Source organism: Ursus maritimus, unplaced genomic scaffold (genome assembly GCF_017311325.1).
Source record: "Ursus maritimus isolate PB19 unplaced genomic scaffold, ASM1731132v1 scaffold_5, whole genome shotgun sequence".
Taxonomy (NCBI): Eukaryota; Metazoa; Chordata; class Mammalia; order Carnivora; family Ursidae; genus Ursus; species Ursus maritimus.
In genome coordinates this window covers 71,410,083-71,433,820 of record NW_024426663.1, presented here as the reverse complement: position 1 = coordinate 71,433,820, position 23,738 = coordinate 71,410,083, and the positions used below count along the sequence as shown (strand labels likewise).

General features: G+C 35.5%; 1 protein-coding gene across 2 annotated transcripts in view; it reads left to right on the top strand.

The window, feature by feature from the left end:
* DMXL1 (Dmx like 1) overlaps positions 1 to 23,738 on the top strand; it is a 128,285-nt gene that overhangs the window by 38,000 nt on the left and 66,547 nt on the right. For both annotated transcript variants that reach the window (XM_008699025.2, XM_008699024.2), the window contains exons 10-23: positions 3,003 to 3,215; positions 4,046 to 4,299; positions 4,411 to 5,095; positions 5,186 to 5,307; positions 7,729 to 7,818; positions 7,899 to 8,001; positions 10,366 to 10,485; positions 10,993 to 11,214; positions 13,292 to 14,977; positions 16,036 to 16,143; positions 18,232 to 18,401; positions 19,154 to 19,251; positions 20,244 to 20,409; positions 21,711 to 21,969. In XM_008699025.2, the coding sequence (XP_008697247.1) occupies positions 3,003 to 3,215; positions 4,046 to 4,299; positions 4,411 to 5,095; positions 5,186 to 5,307; positions 7,729 to 7,818; positions 7,899 to 8,001; positions 10,366 to 10,485; positions 10,993 to 11,214; positions 13,292 to 14,977; positions 16,036 to 16,143; positions 18,232 to 18,401; positions 19,154 to 19,251; positions 20,244 to 20,409; positions 21,711 to 21,969 (4,296 nt within the window). The remainder of the gene's footprint in view (positions 1 to 3,002; positions 3,216 to 4,045; positions 4,300 to 4,410; positions 5,096 to 5,185; positions 5,308 to 7,728; positions 7,819 to 7,898; positions 8,002 to 10,365; positions 10,486 to 10,992; positions 11,215 to 13,291; positions 14,978 to 16,035; positions 16,144 to 18,231; positions 18,402 to 19,153; positions 19,252 to 20,243; positions 20,410 to 21,710; positions 21,970 to 23,738) is intronic.

Genomic DNA, 23,738 nt, shown 5'->3' with positions numbered 1-23,738 from the left:
AAGATCTTAATAAGTCATTGAGATTCTTAATTAGTTTATTTAAAAGTTGAGATCTGAGCTAACACTTAACAGGTTAACACCACAGAATAGTATTTTTTAACTATTGTAGAGTCGTTAAAATAAAACCATTGTGTCTAATGCTTGATCTTAGGCGATCTTCCAGAAATAGGGCAGAAATATGTAGAAGTTATAACTGGCAGAATTAAGAAACTTACCTCCCGTAGTCAAATATGTACTATTAGACAGATTTTTAAAAATCTAGAATATCTGCATTTATCTGTGAATTTGAAGATTTAAAGTGCTCATCTTTCAGTAAATGTTTTCTGTGAGTTTATAAAACAAATGATCAGAGTTGTGGCATTTAAAGTGGAATCTTGGAATATTACTGGGGAAAAGATTAAAAACAGTATTTGCACATGATAAATACCATCTGTACAGAAAGTGGAAAGTGAAAGCCTCTTTTCACCTTTGCCCCACCCTAGTCCTTCTCCCCTATAGCTAACCACTATTGGGTTTTTGTATATATGGAGATACTCTTATGCATAAAATAAGCATTACCTATTTTTTTAATATTCCATTAATTTAATTTATTTTTTATTATTTAAATTCAGTTAACTAATATATAGTGTATTATTAGTTTCAGAGGTGGAGTTCAGTGATTCATCAGTCTTACATAACACCCAGTGCCCTTCTTGATGTCCATCACCCAGTTGCCCCATCCTCCCATCCTTTCCCCTCCAGCAACCCTCAGTTTGTTACCTATGGCTAAGCGTCTCTTACAGTTTGTCTCCCTAGATTTGAAGTAATATTACATTCTTCAAGGAAACATAACAATAAATGTGGTTCATTAGTTACCTGAATCAAAGTGAGAAACGTTCTGGTAAGTTAACGGTAGAGATACTTCCACCAGGAATAAAGAGTATTTGCTGATTTTCTTAGCTTTCATTTGGTTAACAACAGTCCCAACTCTAAAAGAATCCATGAGCCAAGAAAATGAAGGGGGATGATACTGAACTATTTTTAGTAAAACTTTATATAGGCTTGGGAAATACCCTTACCCTTATCAAAAAACATACACTGTCAGTGCTTGTAATACCCAGAGGCAGCTCTGAGACTACTGGAGTTGTTGTGAAAGTCTCTTCTGAATAAAGGACAACATTTTGAGAATAAATAAAGCTTGGATTCTTACCTTTAGTGGAAAAGGCTGAGGGGTTACAGAAAAATAAACCCTAAGTTCCAGTGTAGCATCTCCTTGACAACTTTCCAATTAGGAAAACTCTGAAACCTTTCTTTAGATAATAGGTCCTTAAGGAAAATCCATATAGGTAGAACAAATCAAAGCAGAATAATATTATTAGCAGCTAGATTAGACACTATGGAGGTCTCTTTTCCCTGAGTTAGACCTTTTGGAATGACCTTTCTGGATGCTGTGTTTCTTGTTCAAGGCCAAACTTTCAGATAGAGCTTCACTTCTTTGCCCATCAATAGAAATAGAGGAGAAGAGCTCATAAGAGCATGTTCTTTTAATTCTAGTTCTTATGCCCTTACCCTGATGATCTCTCATAAAAAATGGCTTTAATGAAATTCTTTGAGGTCAGGAGATAGAAGAAATGGTAAGGTTCCTTTTACTGAGAATACTGCTGCTAAAAGCCTGCATTAGCCTCTGCTTCGCATATTTAACAGCTAGGCCTGTGGTCTCCTAGAGTCATTGCTGATTTCTCTTGTGGTGATTGTAACTTGAAAATCAGAAAATCATACTGAATAAGATTCTTGAGGGCCTCTTTGATTCTCTGGCACTAATGTATATCCACCTAGGTATAATAGGATTGGCAGTACAGTCCCTCAAGACTTTTACTAAGTGTTTAGCCTGTGCCAAATAGCAACTAGAGATAGTGGTAGAAACTGAAGGTATAGTGGTGTTGGAAACTGGTGTGATCCTTGCTCTCCTGAAGCCTATCATTAGGAAGGGGATAGATAAATACTAATCAAGTAATTATAGTAATGAATCTGCATTTATAAACAGAGCTCTTGGATTGAATTGGATATATCTATGAACTCTTAGAACTTTCCTCCAACAGAAAGAATAGGAGAAAGTTTCTTTTATCCTTTCCTTTATCATCCATTCTCTATAATACTGTTTTTATTGGTGTCTAATAATTGATACATTGTTCCAGCAGGTAATTAAGTCAAATTATTTTTCTTTTCTTTTAAAAAAAATCAACAAATTTGTTCTGTGGAAAATAGTTTACCTTCCCTGAATCCATTTTAGCCTTTACTGTTCAGCAGATTCCAGCATGATTTAGTTTAGATGTGATTTAGTATGGTAGACAAACTTTTCTTCACCTCTCTATTAATTAGGGATTATCATTTGTCACAATTTACTCTGAATTTGTACTTCAATATACTTAATTTAACAATTAGATGAAAAATAATACGAAGAAAGAATTTTTTTACCTGGTTTTGTCTTGAATGCCTTCCTTGAGTATAAGATGGGGATCTCAGTTTCTACTTTCCAACTTGAATCTTGATGCTAATAAATTGGCATTATCTAGCTTAGCATTAGGTAGGTCATTTAAAAACTTAAGTTAATAAGTTGTTAAAATTGAGATAAGTCACTTATTCCTTTGACGTATTGAAGGCATTTTTTTCTTGGAGAAATTTTTAAAGATACTTTCCTCTTAACATGTCTACAAATTATAGATTTATTTCTTAATGAGAATATTTTTGAACTGAAGAAAATATCTATGTATATATAAATAAATTATGTTCTATGACCTAGAATATGTAATTGTTTTCCTTTTTAATAGTTATGTTAAATTTACCATTTTTAAAGCTGTGATCATTGATAATAATCATGGCAAACATTATATTGGGAGTCTTATTTAAAATCTAGTACAGAGGTTTACAGATTAGCAGTAGTAAAAATAGGAGACATGAAATGTTTTGTACGCTGGAATGATAGAAATATTAATTACGTGTGTGTGTTTTGTTGTTCTTTATAGACATTCCACTTCTTCCTTCTATCACATCTCTAAGTCTAAGTGAAAATAATGAGAAGAGTGGGCCTTTTGTGGTACACTGGCTGAACAACAAAGAGTTGCATTTTACTTTGTCCATGGAAGTCTTTTTACAGCAACTTAGAAAAAGTTTTGAACAACCATCTTCTGAGGCCAGTGTGGAAGACTCTAATCAGGCAGATGTAAAATCTGATGAAGGTAAAGCTTTAAGAAGGATAAAAAAAATGTTAAGTTTTGTTGACAATAGCTAAGATTTTTATATTGGGGTAACACTAGCTACTAGCTTCAGAAACTCAAAATTGCAGTGTCTTAATACAACTTTGGACTAGTCAGTTAATAATCCGGTATTGGTATTCCTGTTCCCAGTGTCTTTCTCTTAGAGAATAATACAGGCTCTCTATGCTTATGCTTCTGTCAGTCGCTAGGGCCTAGCTACTTAAAGGACTGTCTGTGGCCTGGTAGCATTGACATTACCTGGGAACTTGTTAGAAATTACCTGTGTATAGAAGGAAATCTGGAAATTGGACACTGTAAATGTATTTCTTTACAATAGTTTCTTTAAGGCATTGTATCAGTTATAAGTGCATATACCTAGAGCATCTCTAGTGTAGCAGACTCAGGTTTTAAAAAATCCAATATTATGAAGAAAGTACAAATTACACTCCAATAGTATATTTGAATAATTCACCCCAGAATTGTAGACTCAGTTCTTCCTCCTTCATTGAGAAAAACTAAGGTCCAGGGAAGTGTAGTATGTTTTACTTCTGAATTGTGGTACAACCAGTTTACCTATTTTCCAGTCCAGTATCAGTCCTCTACCATTAATCCACTGACTCAGTCCTCTAGGCCCTCTGACTGCTGAGTTAACTCTAGTGGCCTTATATCCCTGGAGCAAATTTATTTTTAAAGAGGAGCCAATTTCTTGTTTATATGAAAGCTTTTATGTTTTTCATCTTGAATGCATTTACAAAGATCTTTCTTAATAGCTTAATTGTATTTACTTGGTTCATTAATTCTTTTGCTTATAGAAATGGATGATGGTGTGGATGATCTGAAAATAAATCATGAAAAAAAGGAATTGGGCAGTGATAAAATGGTACCAAATTCAAGTTTTGTACCATTACCATCAGCTGCCATTGATCATCAGATTGAAGTACTTCTGTCTGAATGGAGTAAAAATGCAGACATGCTATTCAGTATTCATCCCATGGATGGCTCTTTGCTAGTTTGGCATGTGGATTGGCTGGACGAATACCAGCCTGGTATGTTTCGTCAAGTCCAGGTACTATTATTATGATCTCTGGAGAGCTGCTTCTCATTAAATGTGGGTACTGTTTTGTATTATTTCCTTGTGTTATTTCATATGTTCTAATGCTTACTTTCTTAATTCTAGGTGTCCTTTGTTTCCAGAATTCCTGTAGCTTTTCCCACAGGTGATGCGAACTCTCTCTGTAAAAGCATAGTGATGTATGCCTGCACCAAGAATGTTGACTTGGCTATTCAGCAAGGGAAACAAAAACCTGCCAGCCTCACACGGTCTACATCAATGCTTATCTCTGCTGGCCACAGTAAATCAACTAATAGTTTAAAATTAAGTATTTTTACTCCCAATGTTATGATGATTTCAAAGCATGCTGATGGCTCTCTGAATCAGTGGCTGGTCAGTTTTGCTGAAGAGTCTGCTTTTTCTACAGTTCTCAGTATTTCTCACAAATCCAGATATTGTGGTCATCGCTTTCATCTTAATGATTTGGCTTGCCACTCAGTATTACCATTATTGCTGACAACGTCACACCATAATGCACTAAGGACACCAGATGTTGATAACCAAAAGCAACCTTGCGATCCTGTAAATACTGAAGAATGTTCTATGGCACAACAGAATAAAAGCAGCGTTGACGTGACATTTCAGGATCCCAATGCAGTTTATAGTGAGCTTATTCTTTGGAGAGTTGATCCGGTTGGGCCATTGTCTTTTTCTGGAGGTGTTTCTGAACTTGCCCGGATTAATTCTCTACATGTTTCTGCATTTTCCAATGTGGCCTGGCTGCCCACTCTTATACCCAGTTACTGTCTAGGTAAGCTTTCTGAATTTTATTTAAGAAATTTAGCTTTTCTGATATTATCGTTTAAGGGTTAAATTTTAAATGTTTGTAAATACTTTCTAGGTGCATACTGCAACTCTCCTAGTGCATGCTTCGTAGCAAGTGATGGACAATATCTGAGATTATATGAAGCTGTTATTGATGCCAAGAAACTTCTGTATGAGCTTTCTAATCCTGACATTTCTGTAAGTAAATGGCCTTTAAAATTAAGTGTATAGTATGAAGTTTCAGATACTTCGTGTATACTTTTTAGGCATGTTCTAGAATTGTGACATATAATTTTGTAATAAATAGATGTATATTTTGTAGTTAGTTTATTTTTCTTCACACTTGCAATGTACCATTACAGCGATTCTCAGCTTCTTTAAAAAGAAACCATTTCTTTCATTCATTCCAAAAATAAGAGTCTAGTGTCATACAATATGTGTTTCTGTAATGCTTTTTTGCTCAGAGATAAATGAGGACTACTGGCAATATAAATGTGGAAGTTATGTTGGTTCCTCTGCAGTTTTTTTCAAGGCAGTGGGAGCTGGAGTTACAGCAGTAGAATTTTGATCTTAACCAAGAAAGGAAAAAGCTTTCAGCTTGGTTGCAGTACAGTTAGGAGTCCTTCAACACCATCGCAAAGCCTTTGTCTTGTGACAGGTGGCACTTCTTCCTGTGCACAGCTAAAAGCAACCCACCATCTGCATTGTCTTAGCGCCTCCAGCAAGCTAGTATTTCCACTCTGAGTTCTGGTATTTTTCAGTATCCCCTGAGGTAACCTTCAGCCATACTGAGCTTCTTGTTTAGGAGATTCAAGCCATCTCCTCAGTGACCAGTTAATGTTTTTGTTAATGTTCTGGTTATACAGCTGCATAGGCGTCAGTGGTCTGCTCCAATCCTATCTTTCCCCTGAATTATTTTTAATGTGTGGTTTTTCAGAATGCAAGGTTTTTCCAAATACATATAACAGTGTTATAGTAGAAACATGTATATTTATTGAGGGCCTTCTATTTTTCAGGTCTTATTTAAATGCTGGGAATTTAGATGTGAAGAGAACAGACAAAAATCTGAGATTACATTCTAGTGAAAGGGGTATAGAAAAAAAAAAGGTAAAAATGTATCAATAAATACTACATAGAGAAACTGTGTTGCAGAAGGGAATGCCGGGTAAGGTGCTGGTCAGAAAAAGCCTCACAGAAAAGGTACCATTTGAGTAAGGACCTGCAGGAAATGAAGGACATGGATGTGGATATTTAGAGAAAGAGTATTTTAGGAAGAGAAACAGCCAGGGCAGAAATCCTGAGGTCAGGGCATGTTTGGTATGTAAAGGAGCAGCAAGGAGGACATCGTGGCTGGGGCGGAGTAAGTGAGGTAGAGCGTAGGCAGGGATAAAGGTAGAAAATTAGCCTAGCCCGATCTTACAAGCCCTTCTGGACCATTGTGGTAACTTTGGCTGTGAATAACATAGGAACCATTGAAGATAATGACAGATTGATATGATCTCACTTAGGTTTTGAAAAGATCTTCCTGGCTGCTGTATAGATCAGACATGGGAAGCAGAAGTAGCATCAGAGAGGCCAGTGCAGGAATCTGTACAGTATACATACAGTAGTCCAGGAGCGACTCAAAGGGGTATAGAATCGTAGCAAGTGGTAGTGGTAAAGATGATAAAATTGGTCAAATCTGAATGTGGTTTGAACATTGAATAGGCAGGATTGAACTGGATGTGGAGCTTGTGTGAGAAAAAGAGGATGCTGCCTCATGTTTGTGTGTGAGCACAGGGAAGAATAGAATGACTTTGAGTTGAGTTGAGAGGAATGTCTAAGAGGCTGATTTTGAAAAATAAGTGGATTTGAGAGCCTAGTGTTGAACATGTTGATTTTGAGATGACTGACACCCAAGAGATCTAGTATGCTAGTCTGTAATTTAAAGGGAGGTTTGACCTGAAGCTATAAAATAAGTAGTTGTCGGAAAATGAATTTAAAGGTGTGAAGATGGATGAGATCACGGAAGGAAAGTAGAAGTGATAGGATTGAACCCTGGGGCATCCCATTGTTAAAAGCGGGGTGAATGTGGTATATAGTGGAAACCAAGTGAGGACAGTTATTTCAGGAAGGGAGTGATCACTAGAATCAAATGCTGCTCATAGATTAAGTGTGACGAAGATCAAATTTAACAATGTGGCCTTGACTAGAGCAGTCAGGACGTGCATAGCTTGAGAAATCAGCATACGTAAGTAGTATAGCAACTTGTTTCTTCAGCTCCATCTTTCTCACCTCAAAATTAATGCCTAAAAAGTATTGATTCTTAGAACATTTCTGTGACATTGAATTCAGTCTTTCACATTTATAGAGGTAAAATATTCTTCCCTCTAACAATCACCACACATTGCTTTTGTTCTTCTCTGCATTGACTGACCCGTAACTCCTGTTCATTCCCCTGTAATGAATAGTAAGGTTAAGTCCTGGAATGTTTATAATGAAAGTGACTTGTGAATTTATTTAGCCCCACTTGAACTTACTTATTATTTATCTACTATAACTGAAATTTCATATTATTTATTAATGATTTTTTAATTTAATTGTTTAATAAGGGAGATATCCATTTTTTTTAAAAAACAGAAATACGTTGGTGAAGTGTTTAACATCGTAAGTCAACAGTCAACAGCCAGGCCAGGATGCATTATCGCGTTAGATCCCATTACCAAACTTGTAAGTATTATTTTTTTGGCCACTCAGCATTAGGTAAATAACATATATGTCAACTTATGTTGGTGTTTATTTACATTCAGCAAGGCAGAAAAACCCAGCTGCTTCATGTTTTTCAAGAAGATTTCATTTTGAATAACCTTGAGAAGAAAAGTCTGGGAAAAGACAGAATATTATCTGATGCAGGTAAAGAATCTTTTTTTTATGTAATGAGGAATACTGTGTAGAGTATGTTAAACAGTAAATAAAGATAAGTTGATGTATGTTTCATATCTATATGCACTTTAAATTTTGCTGTGTAGGTTTGTGATCTTATTTACCATATAAATACCAGCAGTTTTTTATTCTTTTCTCTTTTTTTTTTTTAACATTTTAATTTATTTATTGGAGAGAGAGAGAGCATGAGCAGGGGGAGGAGTGGAGGGAGCAGACTCCCCACTGAGCAGGGAGCCCAAGGCAGAGCTTGATCCCAGGACCCTGGGATCATGACCTGAGTTGAAGGCAGATGCTCAACTGACTGAGCCACCCAGGCGCCCAGTATTTTTTTAATTCTTAAACCAGGAAATAAACATGAAAAAATTAAAGGGGTTTGTCAATTATATTTTTTAAAAAGCATAATAGAGATTTTTTTATTAGTAGTATATGAGTACTCTTTGCATGGATATAGTCCTGCCCTAACAATTTGGATAATATGGATGCCTGACCTTTTAGAAATCTACAATTTAAAGCAGAAGCTGAAAACTTCAAGTTATAATTTAATGATGAAGTGTTTTAATTAATACTATTAGAGTTAAACATTTAAAAAATTATATTAAACTCCTCCACTTAAAATTAACTGTTATTTTGCACAGAGGAAAACAGAACAAAATGAAGCTCAAATCTCTTGGTCATCAGTTTTAATTACAGAGCCAAACCAACCTCAGAAATGACTTTCCTTATAAATGAACCATACAGTTTGTGCCTGGTGCTTTTAAAAGTCCGTTATTAAGCCCCACATAATACTATTTTCATTCTGTATTTGTTCCAGACTATTTTTCTTACTTACACACTGTTTCTTAATTCCATGTTTTTCCATTTTTCTTTTACTATGAGTTTTGCACTGTTACATGGAATGTCTAATTTTTTACCACTGTTTTCACTTAGTCATTTTCCCTGAGAATTGGTGAACTGTGCAAAACATAGTGCTTTGGTAAGCTCTTAATATAATGGTGGAAAGATACTGAAAATGGGAAATAAAGATGTCAGGTACAGGATAAAGGGCTATTTATATCAACAAAATGTTCTTTATTTTTCCTTTTTTATATTGAAATATTGATAACATTAATATTGTTAATGATTCAAATCTCTTTAAGGTTTTTTTTAAAGAAATTACTCTCATGCTTAAGGTGGAGTTTTATTGTGATCTTAAATCTACTCTGACATTTCCTTTTCTAGGACTCTTCAATTTTTAATTTATTTTTTTCTCTTTAAAACTGAATATTTCTCCTATTTTTTTCTTAAAATATTTTGGGAATTCTTACTTTTACTTAAAAACTATCATCTTCATTATCAGGGTTTTCCAGAAAACACCCAAGGTATGACGCATTCATCTTACTTTGTTCTAATGTCAAGAAGAGAAGAAACATTTCACAGATCCTTTAATTTTTAGGACATTCTTTCTTGTTAGTAAAATTATCAGAAATAGATTGATCTCTGATGTTTTTTCTTTAGTCATAATCCCTTATCCCCTCCTTCTTCTTAATTCGTGTAATTTAAATGCCTCACTCACCCAGAACACATTCCCAAAGTTACCTTTTCATTTAGTCTCTTAACACAATATAACTTAAGATGTTTGTGGTTATTTTTCTGATTTTTATATATTCTATGATTTATATAGGTTTTTATAATTTTTCTTTACATAAGTTTTTACATAGTAAAAACTAGTTTGTAATTGAGAAAACTTGAATTAAAGTCCATCATTAAACCAAGTTAATTTTTTTTCCAGGCAATAATGAATCACTGATTTTATATTTTAGATGCAGTTTTTTTATTTTGAACAGCTTATATGCTGCTTAAATCATGCAGTTTTGACTAAGAAAAGTTTTCTTAAATAATGTGAATGATGAATACTTTTATTTTGGTTCTTAGATAAACTTCATTAATAGGTCATTCCATTATGGAAGTTATTTACTTTGAAATATGTTTGGCAATACAGTTTTAATCATGATATGTTGATTTAAAGTATCTGTCACATAGTTCCCACCTGTTCAGAAATGTCCTTATAGTTTAACCTATGTGAACATCATGTGATAGTGATTACTGTGATATGTGATTTTTTTAAGCCTGTCAATTCAGAAATGAAAAGCATAGCATACATATAATTGTTAAAATTTTAATTTAATACAAATTCATGTGATCAAAAAGTTGATTGAATTCTATAATGCTACTTTGTATATAGAACTTTAGGTAAGAGTTTTGTAATTTTTAAAAAATTCATTTATTTTAACTTGGCATATTTAATAAATTATCTCATTTATCCATGTTAATAGTGATAAATATTAATACCAACAGGAAACTCACCTAATGGATTTTCTGAGAAATTCTACCTAATTGTAATAGAGTGTACCCAAGACAACCGTTCATTGTTACACATGTGGAATTTACATTTAAAGTCCATTCCTGTCTCATTGGGTGAGTCTTTTTTTTTTTTTTCAAATCTTTTGAACTTTTGTCTTAAATTAACAAATTATATATGGTTAGCTAGTTCAGTGCGTATTTCTTAAACCTATTCATTTTGAGTGAAAATAATTGTAGTTTATTCAGTTAATTAAAAAAGCAAATGGATTCTCTGATTTTCTTTCCGTAAAGAATCCTATTAATATGTTTTCTTATCTTTTCTAAGGCTTTGGGATTATAAAATACAGCAGTTTTAATACTTACAGGGTCCTGGGGCGCCTGGGTGGCACAGCGGTTAAGCATCTGCCTTCGGCTCAGGGCGTGATCCCGGCGTTATGGGATCGAGCCCCACATCAGGCTCCTCCACTATGAGCCTGCTTCTTCCTCTCCCACTCCCCCTGCTTGTGTTCCCTCTCTCGCTGGCTGTCTCTATCTCTGTCGAATAAATAAAATCTTTAAAAAAAAAAAATACTTACAGGGTCCTTCCCCCACGGTTTTTGGTTCTTTTCTTATGTTTTATAGATGAAAAAGTAGATACAAAAATATCTGAAGCACTTTGGCAGCCAGAAGAACATTATTCTTCTTCTCCGGAGAGGATCGTATCTCCTTTTTCACAGAAGTATCAGGCTTGCAGAGCAAATCTCCAGAGTACCAGCAAGTTGACTCTGACTTCAGAAATGGTTTATAGCCAAGAGTTGAATTTGCCAGAAGGAGTTGAAATAATAAGTGTTAAACCATCAGCAGGTTTGTAAAGTTTGTAGAAAGAGACTAATCAGACTTGATAATCCATGAATATTTAGTAAGGTATTTAAAAAGAGGCACAACTTCTGTTTGTAAATCCACATGGAAGCAGAAATGGAAATACTATTTTAAGTACCCTACGCTGAAAACTTAAATAAATTCTCATTATGTTTTCAGATTATTCTGACATTTGTCAGCTAGTTGTAGTCTTAAGTACTGATTTCTGAAACATTTTCATGATGCCTTTATGAAGAAAAACTGTGTTTCCCGGGCAGAGATAATAACAAGGTTGTGCCTTATTTGCCACCTTTGGTAATATTGGTAGTGACTGCCTGAAGCTGTGTACTCTGAAGGGTTCTGAGTTTGTGGGTCCTGGTATATATTTATCATCCTTATCCTAGTGCAGTGGTTCTCAAAATGTGGTCCTCAGACCGGCAGCATCAGCATTATCTGGCACCTTGTTAGAAATAAAAATTCTTGGACTATACCCAGGATTTATTGAATCACAAACTCTGGGGTGCACGTACCAGGCTGTTTTAACAAGGGTCCCAGGTGACTCTAATTGCACACAATAGATGACATAGATCATGAACCACAATTCTAGGGTATCGAGAAAACCAACACAAAATCCCTCTTTTATCCCAGTTCTTTGTTTTTTGTAGTCAGAGTGTGCATTTTTGGTCTTTTCTACTTCTCTGTCATTTTTTGGACTGATGACTTAATGCTTTTCAGTGCTGTGTTATCAGGTATTAATCTTTTCTAATTTCTAGCAGGAATTGGGGTATTAACAGTGTTCTGATAACTCTTAATTCTGCGTTTTTGTATATTTTACTAAAAGAGGCATCAGTGCAAAGAAAGTTAAAGTTTGAAAAAAAATGGTGTTTGCATTGACACAATTTTCAGAGCTATTCCCTTAGCCAAAACAGTATGATCTTCACTGCTGAACTCCAGGTAGAACATACGGCAAATGTAAGAGAAATATTTGGCAGAAGAAGAGGAGTTCTAGGGAGAAAGAAGAAATTCGTTTTGTTTGGCAAAAACAGCATACAGTAAATGCTAGTGTTAAGAATTTTGTTTTTAATCGGGTCTCTTAGGAGGGTAAGCTGTTCTCTGTTCAGCTCAGAGATACCATTGGGCAGTGCTAATTGTGCCCTTCTGCAGCACTGCTATACTCCTTGAGGACTTTTTTAAAAAAATTATTAAAATTATGTTGAAATGCTTTGAAAATATGATGAATGTCCTGTATAACATTTTTATATTATAATTAGTAGTTTATATTTAGTAATTTAGAACAGGGGTTGGCAAACTGTGGGCCACCTACCTGTTTTGTAAATACATTTGATTGAATCTAGCCACACCTCTGGTTTACTTTTGGGTGTACCTGCTTTTGCTCTCGATTGGCAGGGTGGAATAGTTGCAGCAGAAACTCTGTGGCTAGTAAAGCCTAAAATAGTCTCTACTATCTTAAAGAAAAAGAAAGCTTGCCCATGGTTTAGGAAATTAAGAGTATATAATTACATTAAGGACAGCAAATGTTTTATCCCGCTTAGGAATCTAAGTGACATCAGTAGTATCAAATACCCCTCAGTTATGGAGGGCCCATGTAGTACATAGGTAAGCATGGGCTGTTCACAAAATGGTAAAAACACTGAAGGGGAGGAGTCAATAAATGTTGACACAGTTTTAAAAATGTATTGGTATCTTTAAAATGCAATTGTTAAGAATTGGGTGAAAAGAATGCTGGCCTGAGAGGCAGGACTAGAATTCAGATTTTCTAATTCTGTCTTATTCTAGTTGTTTGATTTAGCGTAAGATACTACACACATTTGTTCAAGGGTCCTTACCTACAAAATTCAGGAATTGAAGTTACCTCAGAGTTCTCTTTCAGCTCTAGGATTTGGTAATATTTCCCTTTTTGTGTACCTTTTTGATGTCATTAAAAGCTTTTTACTGATCTTGTTGACTCTTAAATGTAGGCTGTCTTGTTACCAGTAGTCTATACAAAGACTAAAACCTTTGGTACACGAAAAAAATATTTAACCAAATATGACATTTTGTTAATAGATTATTTTTATTTTAGGACATCTGAGTTCTTCTTCCATATATCCTGTGTGCAGTGCTCCTTATTTATTGGCAACTTCATGTTCGGATGAGAAAGTAAGATTCTGGAGATGCAGAGTAACAGATGGAGAATCTGACACAACAAAGAATGGAAAAATGGATCTTGTATACATTTGGGAAGAATGGCCATTACTTATCGAAGATGGACTTCATAGCAATAGTAGTATAACCGTCCCTGGTAGGCCTGTAGAAGTTAGCTGCGCACATACAAATCGGTTAGCAGTAGCGTATAAGCAGCCTGCATCTAATAGTAGGTCTTCTCAGGACTTTCTGATGCATGTCAGTATTTTTGAATGTGAGTCTACAGGAGGTTCATGTTGGGTCCTTGAACAGACGATTCATTTAGATGAATTGAATACAGTGTTAGATTCTGGTATTAGTATCGATAGCAATTTAGTGGCTTATAATAAACAAGAGGTGTTTTTATCCAGTAAAGAGAGTATCACCTCAAACACAAAGCATTTAGTTCACTTAGATTGGATGTCTAGAGAAGATGGTTCTCATATCCTTACTGTAGGAATTGGATCAAAACTTTTTATGTATGGACCCCTGGCTGGCAAGGTACAAGAACAGGCTGGTAAGGAGAGCCTAGCCTTTCCTCTCTGGGAGAGCACTAAAGCTGTGCCTCTTTCTAAATTCGTCCTCTTAAGAAGTATGGACTTGGTTTCTTCTGTGGAAGGCTCTCCACCTTTTCCTGTTTCTTTATCATGGGTCCGGGATGGCATCCTGGTGGTAGGAATGGATTGTGAAATGCATGTATATTCCCAGTGGCAGCCATCTTCTAAGCAGGAACCTGTTACAACAGATTCATACAATGGGAGCACTCCATCTATAATAAGTTTAATAAAACAGAGCAATTCATCGAGTTCTGGATTACATCCTCCAAAGAAAACTCTGACTCGGTCCATGACCAGTCTTGCACAGAAAATCTGTGGAAAGAAAACTGCCTTCGATCCTTCGGTGGATACGGAAGATTCAGGTCTTTTTGAAGCAGCTCATGTTCTTTCCCCAACTTTACCTCAGTACCATCCCTTGCAGCTTTTGGAACTCATGGACCTTGGCAAAGTTCGGAGAGCAAAGGCCATCTTGTCGCACCTTGTCAAGTGCATTGCTGGGGAGGTTGTGGCTCTGAATGAAGCTGAATCCAATCACGAGCGCCGCCTCAGGTCTCTCACTATCAGTGCTAGTGGAAGCACTACCAGAGACCCCCAGGCTTTCAACAAAAGTGAAAATACGGATTACACAGAAATAGATTCTGTCCCTCCACTTCCTTTATACGCCTTACTTGCAGCAGATGATGATAGCTGCTACTCATCTTTAGAGAAGTCTAGTAATCAGAGTACCTTGAATAACTCAAACCAGTTGTCAAAAGAAAGTTATGATGAGCTTTTTCAGATCCCAACTTTAATGACTGATGATCAAGTGTTAGAGACAGAGGAGGAAAATACCAAGCCCAGGGTCATTGACCTTTCACAGTACAGTCCAACTTACTTTGGTCCTGAGCATGCTCAGGTTCTTTCTGGCCACTTACTTCATTCCAGTTTACCAGGACTCAGCCGGATGGAGCAGATGTCTCTGATGGCCTTAGCAGATACAATTGCAACCACCAGCACTGATATCGGGGAGAGCAGAGACAGAAGCCAAGGTAAAACTAAACTGGGTACAGTATTGGAGGAGAAACTATTATGTTTGCTTATTTACATAGAAAATAATCTTAAGTAATTTTTATAAAAATTACACCCAGGAAGGTTTTTTTAAATCATTATTGTTCCCTTCTCAATAGTTTTAACTTTAATATATGCTGTTTATCGCATATATCATAGTATTTTGAGAAAATATGCAAAGATTCATTGTGCCAGCCATTTTTACCTAATTGCTTAATAATATTAAAGATCCAACTGAATCCTTCGGAGTTTGGCAAAAGTTAACATTCTTATTAACTAATCACTTTAGATATATGAAAATAAAAGTGCTTTCTGCTTTACTTTTTCTCATGTTATAGTCACTATTAATTTGGTTTTTAAAATACTGAGGTTTTCTTAAAATTAGCACTAATTCCTACCTAGAATGACAAAAATAAATATGTTAAAATTAGGCCTTTTCCTCACGCAGAGAGCAATTTTTTCTTCTTAATCTTGTGAGTTATTTAAAATAAATTTGAATGTAGAATTTCCATCACATCTCAATAAGATCTGAAATTAACAAGTCCAGCTTTGTGCATAGGACAGTAGGACGCACCCGTTGAACTGTGCTTGAAAGGAACATACAAACTATTCTTTTCCATATTAGCAGCAGATCATTGGGGATGGGTCTAGGACTTGAATCAACACAGAAAATAACGTACTCCACAATGGTTAAACTATTTTAAAATTTAGTCACATTTTGATTTAAGTAAGATCAGATCTGAGGAGGTCGGGTGATAGAAAATATCACTAATCCTGAGCCAATTAATTCTCTTCAATATTTTTCAGAATATTTAGCTATGCTACTTTTGTCTGTAATGTATGGTTGTATAGAAGAAAGAAATGCTAGATAGTATTTAGACTTGATAGCTTTTGTTGGTTTCAGAATGTTTCGTCCCAGTATTTGGTGCTGTGACATATGCTACTTACCAGAATTATTAACATTTACATGGATTTTGCTATTGAAATGGTTTTCTTATAAATACAAATAAGTAAATACTTTTTGTTTTGTTTTTTATAGGTGGAGAAACTCTTGATGAATGTGGGTTAAAATTTCTTTTGGCTGTTCGACTTCATACGTTCCTTACAACTTCCCTTCCAGCTTACCGAGCTCAGCTCCTTCACCAAGGTGATTTTAGTAGTAATCTACTCAAAGGAATGGGAGTAAAAGTAGAGAGAAGCTGGAGTACATTTCTTTGTTTTTGCCCAGATATGATAACAGTGACAACTTTGACACATTCTAAGTTTCCTTAATTTACTTGTAAAAATATTTATTTCCACTTAATTTTCTTTGCTTTAAATACTGGAAATTTTTTGGTAGATGGAAAGAGTTAATGAAGAAATGGATATTGGGCAATTGGATATTCCATGTTACATTTTCAAATGCATCATACATTAAAGGCCAATTAATACTGTTTTATTCTCTTTAACTTCTTTAGGTTATCTTCTTTCTCCTGTTTGACATTTATTGAAGTTCAGTTTTGTTTTTTTTTTTTTTAAGATTTTATTTATTTATTTGACAGAGATAGAGACAGCCAGCGAGAGAGGGAACACAAGCAGGGGGAGTGGAAGAGGAAGAAGCAGGCTCATAGCAGAGGAGCCTGATGTGGGGCTCGATCCCACAACACCGGGATCACACCCTGAGCGGAAGGCAGACGCTTAACCGCTGTGCCACCCATGCGCCCCTGAACTTCAGTTTTTTACCCAAAATTTGAGTAACATTTTTGTTACAGAAATAATATATATTCAATTTCTAGTTGTCTTACATACAGAGTACAGAACTTTTAAAGTAAAAATTCACTTACCCCCAAAACTACTGTTAACGTTAATGTGTATTTCAGAAATTAGTTTAGTAATCTTTCAGATACTCTTATGTAGTTAGGACTCCAAAGTAACAGAAATGCTGTACTGAAATTTAGGGTAACTTAAAACAGGGTATTTCTTGGCTAAGTGCCCAGGAAGCTCAGAGGTAGAGCTTCGTTCCAACATTATTGGATCTGTAGGTTTAAACAGTGTTATTGGTACTCCACAAGTTTGCCTCTGCTCAGTGGTGTCTGTCTCTGGCTCTCTCTTTTCCTTTCTTTCTGTCTTTCTGCTTCCTCCTTCCCCTCATTTTCTATTTAGCTTTGGAAAAGTAAAGCTTAAAATTCTAAGTCAAAGTGTTATTTATGAAACATTTTTGAACTTGGTTGAGAGATAATAGGAATATAAAAATAGTTTAGAATTGCAGTCTATTCACTGTGTAGGTGTATTTTTTTTTTAATTGCTGTTTCTTTCTTTCCAAAGACTTGGGTATAGTGGACACTTCATAGTCCTTGGCATTTGATATTAGTTTTAAATTTTGAGTCCATATATGTCAAAGCCACATCTTATAATTAAGCATGTACTTCACCCAGAAAGACTAAACAGAATGTACTGTGAAGAGATAAAATAGAAGCTCAACAAGAAATACCACACGTACCTGCCAGTTGGTTGAGAGAATTGCTGGTGTAGATGATGCTGTTTAAATAGAAAAGTATCTGACGTACTAGTTATTATGTGCCAGATACGGTACTATCCTAAATGCTTTAACTATAGTATTTTAGTCCTCACAACACCGTAATGAGGTGGTAGTGCCGTGATTATTCATTCACGTTTTATAAATGAGGAAATGGAGGAATCGGGAGACTAAGTAGCTTGCCCACAGCTTTGTAGTTAGGGTTTGGGCTGGGCTTATTGTATACATTCTGATTCCAGAGTCTACAGTCTTAAGTTCTGTTCAGTGTGCTGTCCCATCTACTTGATGTTCTTTTAATTCCATGGATTTAAATCCACAAAAACAAATGTTGGCCGAAGGACAGTGAGAGTCAGCAATGAAGAACAATCATTTCAGCATAGAATAAAGCTTTACGTGTTTCTCATTTTCTAAGAAAGGTCATGGGTAGTAGCTAAAGAACAAAAATAATCAGCATAGTGGCATTTGCATTTTTTATCTTTTAAAATATGTGTTTTAATTATAGAAAATATATGCTTACTATAGAAAACAATGAAGTGAGAGTTGTTAGGAGAAACAAGAAAAAAAAAACATATTCCCTCCAACCTTAATTACTTAATTGTAACTCTGTGAGTCTCATAAAAAGTTTAGACATTTTTATGGCAAATATGGAATACACATTTCTGATAATCATTATATAAACATTTATATTTCTTATAAACATTATTTTTTACGTTTCTTCAGGCCTGTCTACTAGTCATTTCGCCTGGGCATTTCACTCAGTAGCAGAAGAAGAGCTACTGAACATGTTGCCAGCCATGCAGAAAGATGATCCCACTTGGTCCGAACTGAGAGCAATGGGCGTGGGGTGGTGGGTCCGGAATACACGCACCTTACGCAAGTGCATAGAGAAGGTAAGCTGTATTTTATTTTGATATAAAAATGAATTTGGGGACGCCTGGGAGGCTCAGGCGGTTAAGCATCTGCCTTCAGCTCAGGTCATGATCCCAGGGTCTTGGGATTGAGTCCTGAGTCGGGCTCCCTGCTCAGCGGGGAGTCTGCTTCTCTCTCTCCCTCTGCTGCTCCCCCTGCTTGTGCTCTCTCTCTGCCTCCCCCAAATAAATAAATAAAATCTTTAAAAAAAATGAATTAATATATTCTGGATGTTTCTTAAAAGGACATTCCATATTTCCTTTCTTGTTTCTCATTTTTTAATTGAAGCAGTAAAATGCATTTAAATAGCCATTATATTTCAATATATCACATTAATGCAGGTTTTTAATGTTTATATTCTAATTCTTAAATTGCTAGTTGACACATTTATTTGGTAGCATATGTCTGATTTTTACAAAATAATGTGTACACATCTTTGGAAAAATAGTACCGAAGAGCTTGTAATGAAAAGCATTGTCCTGTGTTCCCACCTCTCTGTGTCTTTGGAGGCCACCATTAATTACTTTTGAAATTATAAAAAAATACATGTATGTCTGTGTATGTGTATAATATGTGTTCATCTGTGTGTGTATACATCCATGCATTAGTGTACTTACTTTCTAAATTTATTGAACATTTAAATACTGTGTGCCCCTCTTGAATGTGAGAGAAATTATTTTGTTTATTTAAAAGTTGTTTCTGTGATACTTTGACCAATATTTTCTAATTACAGGTAGCCAAAGCAGCCTTTTATAGAAAGAATGATCCTTTAGATGCTGCCATTTTTTACCTTGCAATGAGAAAGAAAGCTGTGATTTGGGGATTATATAGGTAGGTGAGAAAACTGTGCTTTAAAATGGAAAACTCTCCATGAGGAGTAAATGTATGAAGTAAAAGTAAAGATTTATTTTTCTTGTTAAGTGTGATTCTTGTAGATTCTTAGTTATTTTTGCATTTAAGGAGAGATTCATAAGAAAGAAGCTCAGGTATTTTCCAGAGCAAAAGAATCTTGATGAGGTCACTTTAGTTTGTTTTCAGGTGTATCAGTCCAGAAGAACATTTTTTGTTTGTTTATTTTAAGAACTTCCCATGATGCTTCTATAGAGCAAAGAACTAAACCAAAAACTTGCATCTGGAGTGGGAAAGATGAATTGGTGGAGTCTTGAAGAGGCAGGCATCCACCCTCTGCCTTATTACGAGCTCGTGGGCTGGGCCATCCCACCAAACTACCCTCCAGTGGTCTCTGACCTGACCCCACTCTTGAGCTAGGGTCGCTTGGAATTTTTCTCTCACTAGTTCTCAGCAAGACTTGATAAACACGATCACAAAAATAGTTCACCATTTATTTTGCATTCAGTTCCAGGTGATTCCATATGAATAGCAACCTTTGGGGGAAAATCATGGGCACCAGTCAGTTTTCTAAAAGACTAGATCTTTTAGGATTGTTTTGAATAAGGACAAATTCCTTAGGTTTTGATTACCATTCATGATCAGGTGGGCAGTGGGGGTGAAGGTGATTGATGAAGTTTAAATGGTGAAGTACCACACAAGTTTATATAAGTTATATATTTTGCATGGATTTAGGCATAATTTCTTGCAGTACTGCCAAAGCAGTTTTATCTCTGAGATTCATATGAAGAAGTAGATGTTTACTGGTAAGTAATCTTTTGCTCAGAAAAGGAGCAGATGTGTATATAGTACTTTATACACTGGCAAGTGTTCCTTTTGAGTCCTAATATTTAAATGGCTAACTTTGGTTCAAATTCGTTCTGATTGTGGAAACACTGTGTTTCAAATTTTTCATACATTTTTTTTCTTTCTAGATCCCAAAAAGACCCCAAGATGACACAGTTTTTTGGACACAATTTTGAGGATGAGCGATGGCGTAGAGCAGCTTTAAAGAATGCTTTTTCTTTGTTAGGCAAACAAAGATTTGAGCATTCTGCAGCCTTTTTTCTTTTAGCTGGTTGCCTCAGAGATGCAATTGAGGTAATGATGAAACTTTTTAAAAAAACCATTGTCATCCTTTTAAGCTTTTTCTGTGGGCTCAATTTTTTTTTTAATTTCAATATAAGTATAGTGGCTAAATACTTAGTACTATTTAACAGTGACTTTTAAAATTTTGCCATTTAGCTTGAATGATACTCATACAGAATGAAGATTAACCACATTGTACTGGAGATAGTTGATCTAACTTTTAAAAATATTTATGAACACGTTAATGAAAAGTTTGTCCTATCAGTTTAAACATATGTGAATCTATATTTGACTCTGTCTTAGTTGATTAACCGTAGCATATTTTTAACTGATTATTTTTCAGTAAACCTTAAAAAATTAAAACATTTAATGTATAACCTGTCTATCCCAAATTGCTCTCTTTTTAAAAAAAATGTATTAGCACAAAAGAGAGAGCAGGAGTGGAGGGGAGGGGGAGAGGGGGAAGGAGAATCAGACTGCCTGCTGAGCAGGAAGCCCAACACAGGGCTCAATCCCAATATCCCGGTATCATGACTTGAGCTGAAGACAGCTGCTTCACTGACTGAGCCGCCCAGGCATGCCTCAGATTGCCGATTTGCTCAGTTTCATACAAGTGATTCAAAACAGATGGGGAAGAGTAGAAGTTCAAGAAAAAAATGTCAGGACACTTGGGTGGCTCAGTAGGTTAAGTGTCTGCCTTCAGCTCAGGTCATGATCCCAGGGTCCTGGGATTGAGTCCTGCATCGTCACGTTAGGCTCCCTGCTTAGCAGGGAGTCTGCTTCTCCCTCTCCCTCTGGCCTTTCTCCTTGCTCCTGCTCTCTCTCTCTATCTCTCTCTCTCTCTCAAAATCTCAAAAAACAAAACAAAGCATCCGACTCTTGATTTCAGCTTGGGTCATGATCTCAGGGTCGTGAGATTGAAAGCCGAGTCAGGCTCTGTGCTGTGGAGCCTGCTTAGGATTTTCTCTCCCTCTTGCTCTGCCCCTCTCCCTGCTGTCTCTCTCTCTCTCTCTCTCTCTCTCAAAAAAAGAAAAAGACAAGAAAAAAAAATGAAACAAAATGTCATTTGAATTGGATCTCTTGAGAGTTATTTAATATTTATAGGCTAATTCTTTTTGCAAGTAGGTATTTAGTACTAGCAGGTAGATTTGCTAAAGCAAGCAGTATATGTTTTATTTGTTATTATCTTTGTTCACTTAGTTCAGATATTAACATTGCCTTTTATTCATTCTAGTTATTGGTGAGTCAGTTGAGTGTATCTTAAAATGAAATATACCCCTGCTTATTTATGACCAGTAGTTCTTTTTTTGAAGGTATGTCTTGAAAAACTGAACGACATTCAGTTGGCTCTTGTAATAGCAAGACTCTATGAGTCTGAATTTGATACATCTGCAACATATAAATCTATTTTACGTAAAAAAGTTTTGGGGATTGATTCTGTCAATGAACTCAATTCACTGAACATAAATATGCATTATGATCCTTTTCTTCGGAGTATGGCATATTGGATTTTGGAAGATTATAGTGGTGCTCTGGAAACATTAATAAAGCAGCCTGTCAGAGAGGATGATGGTAAGCTGCATTTCTAAGATGTTAAAAATAAAGAGTTGTTAGTATTTGCTGGGTACAGAACACACCGTTGGGTGCTAAAGGTAATACAAAGCAAGTTGAAAACATGGACTAAGACTTTTAAGGTTTAGGTGGGAACAGAGTTATGTATGTGGTTTTTTTTTGTTTGTTTGTTTGTTTTTTGGGTGGGGGATTCCTTTTTTCAGAAAAATCCTTTGAAAACCAAGAACTTTGGATTTTCTGTTTTTATAAAATCAATGTATTGAACATAAGTACTATCAACATTTCAGTATAAATTTTGGAGAAAATAGTGTGTAAGGGTGGTTTTCTTAGGTGGAAGTTTGTGTATTTGTCAGTTTTATAATTTTTATAATAAAAATATTCTGTGTAAAGATTTAAGTGATATGATTAATTTTTTATGAGAGTGTAGTAGAGAATTTCTTATAACTTATTTTTTGGGGATCTACTTCTGCCTTTTGTTTTAGAAATACCATTTGCTGTAGCTTTTCTGGAGGTTAGTATAAAATGGAAATCTTTGTATAAATTATATAAAAGTGATGATATATGCTTTTCAAATATTTTTCCATAGGTAGAATTGAATTGGTTCTGATAGCTGGTATCATAGGTGTCATATCGTTTGGAATACTAACTGGCAAGGATTTTAGTTCATGGCTTTTTACATAACATCCTTTAATTAGGAAGTGTATCATGTGTCTTACTGTGAAAGACTTGTGAGAAAGCCATATTCAGTTGTTCAAGCGTCCTGGCCATCTGAGCTGAAGATTTCCATACTGGCTTCTATGTAATGATGGGGGAAAAGAAAAGGCCTTTTCTTGTCACATTTTTATGCCTACACATATTCATGTCAAAAACATATTCGGAATTAATACGTGATCACATACTTTTAGAGCCAATTAAATCTGTATTCTAGAAGAAAATTTTAAAAGGTAATAGCGGCTTGGACCAGGATGATAGGAGTGGAGGCAGAGAAAAATGGTTGGATTTGGAATATAATTTTCAGGTGGAGTAGATAGGATTGGATATGGAATGTAAAGGGAGTAAGAGTCAATTTTGAAAACTCCTCTAAGTTTTTAGCTTGAGATAAATGATATGGGCAAGACCAGGAGCAGGTGTGGGAGAGTGTTGTTTTAGCTAAAGAAGACTTCTCTGGTAATGTGATCTGTGAGCAGAGACCTGAGTGTCATGAGGTCAGTGTAATTGCTTATTGGGTCAAGAGTGGTTTATGCTAAAGGCTCACTAAAAAGGCTTTGAGGCAAGAGTGTGTGCACGGAAATGGAAATGTAATGTAGGCATGTGGATATAGCAGTTTAGATTTATAGGGTAAAGTTGGGCCTTAAATAGATACACAAGTTATCCATGTCTTGATGGTGTTTGGAGCCGTGGGACTGTATGAGTTGACTCATGGAGTATAGATGGAACAGAAGTCAAGCCTTGAACTCAGGGACACTCTTAACCTTCTAAAGTAGAGATGAGGAAGATTTAGCAAAGCAGACTGGGAAGGAATGTTGAGGGAAGTAGGAGAATAAGAACTTTGAGTGTGAAATTGGGTGTTTTAAATAATTTTATATTGTTACTTGAAGAGATGTGAAATCATTATAACTTTTGTTTTTCTTTTGTGTTAAAACACTTCAATTACAAATATATTCTTGTGTATCCAATGCTGTGTATTAGAGGTTCTCTTAGTAAAATGTTGTTGAAAGACCAGGTAGATAAGGGGGCCATAGTAGAGAAAAAGGACTGCAGTATAACTC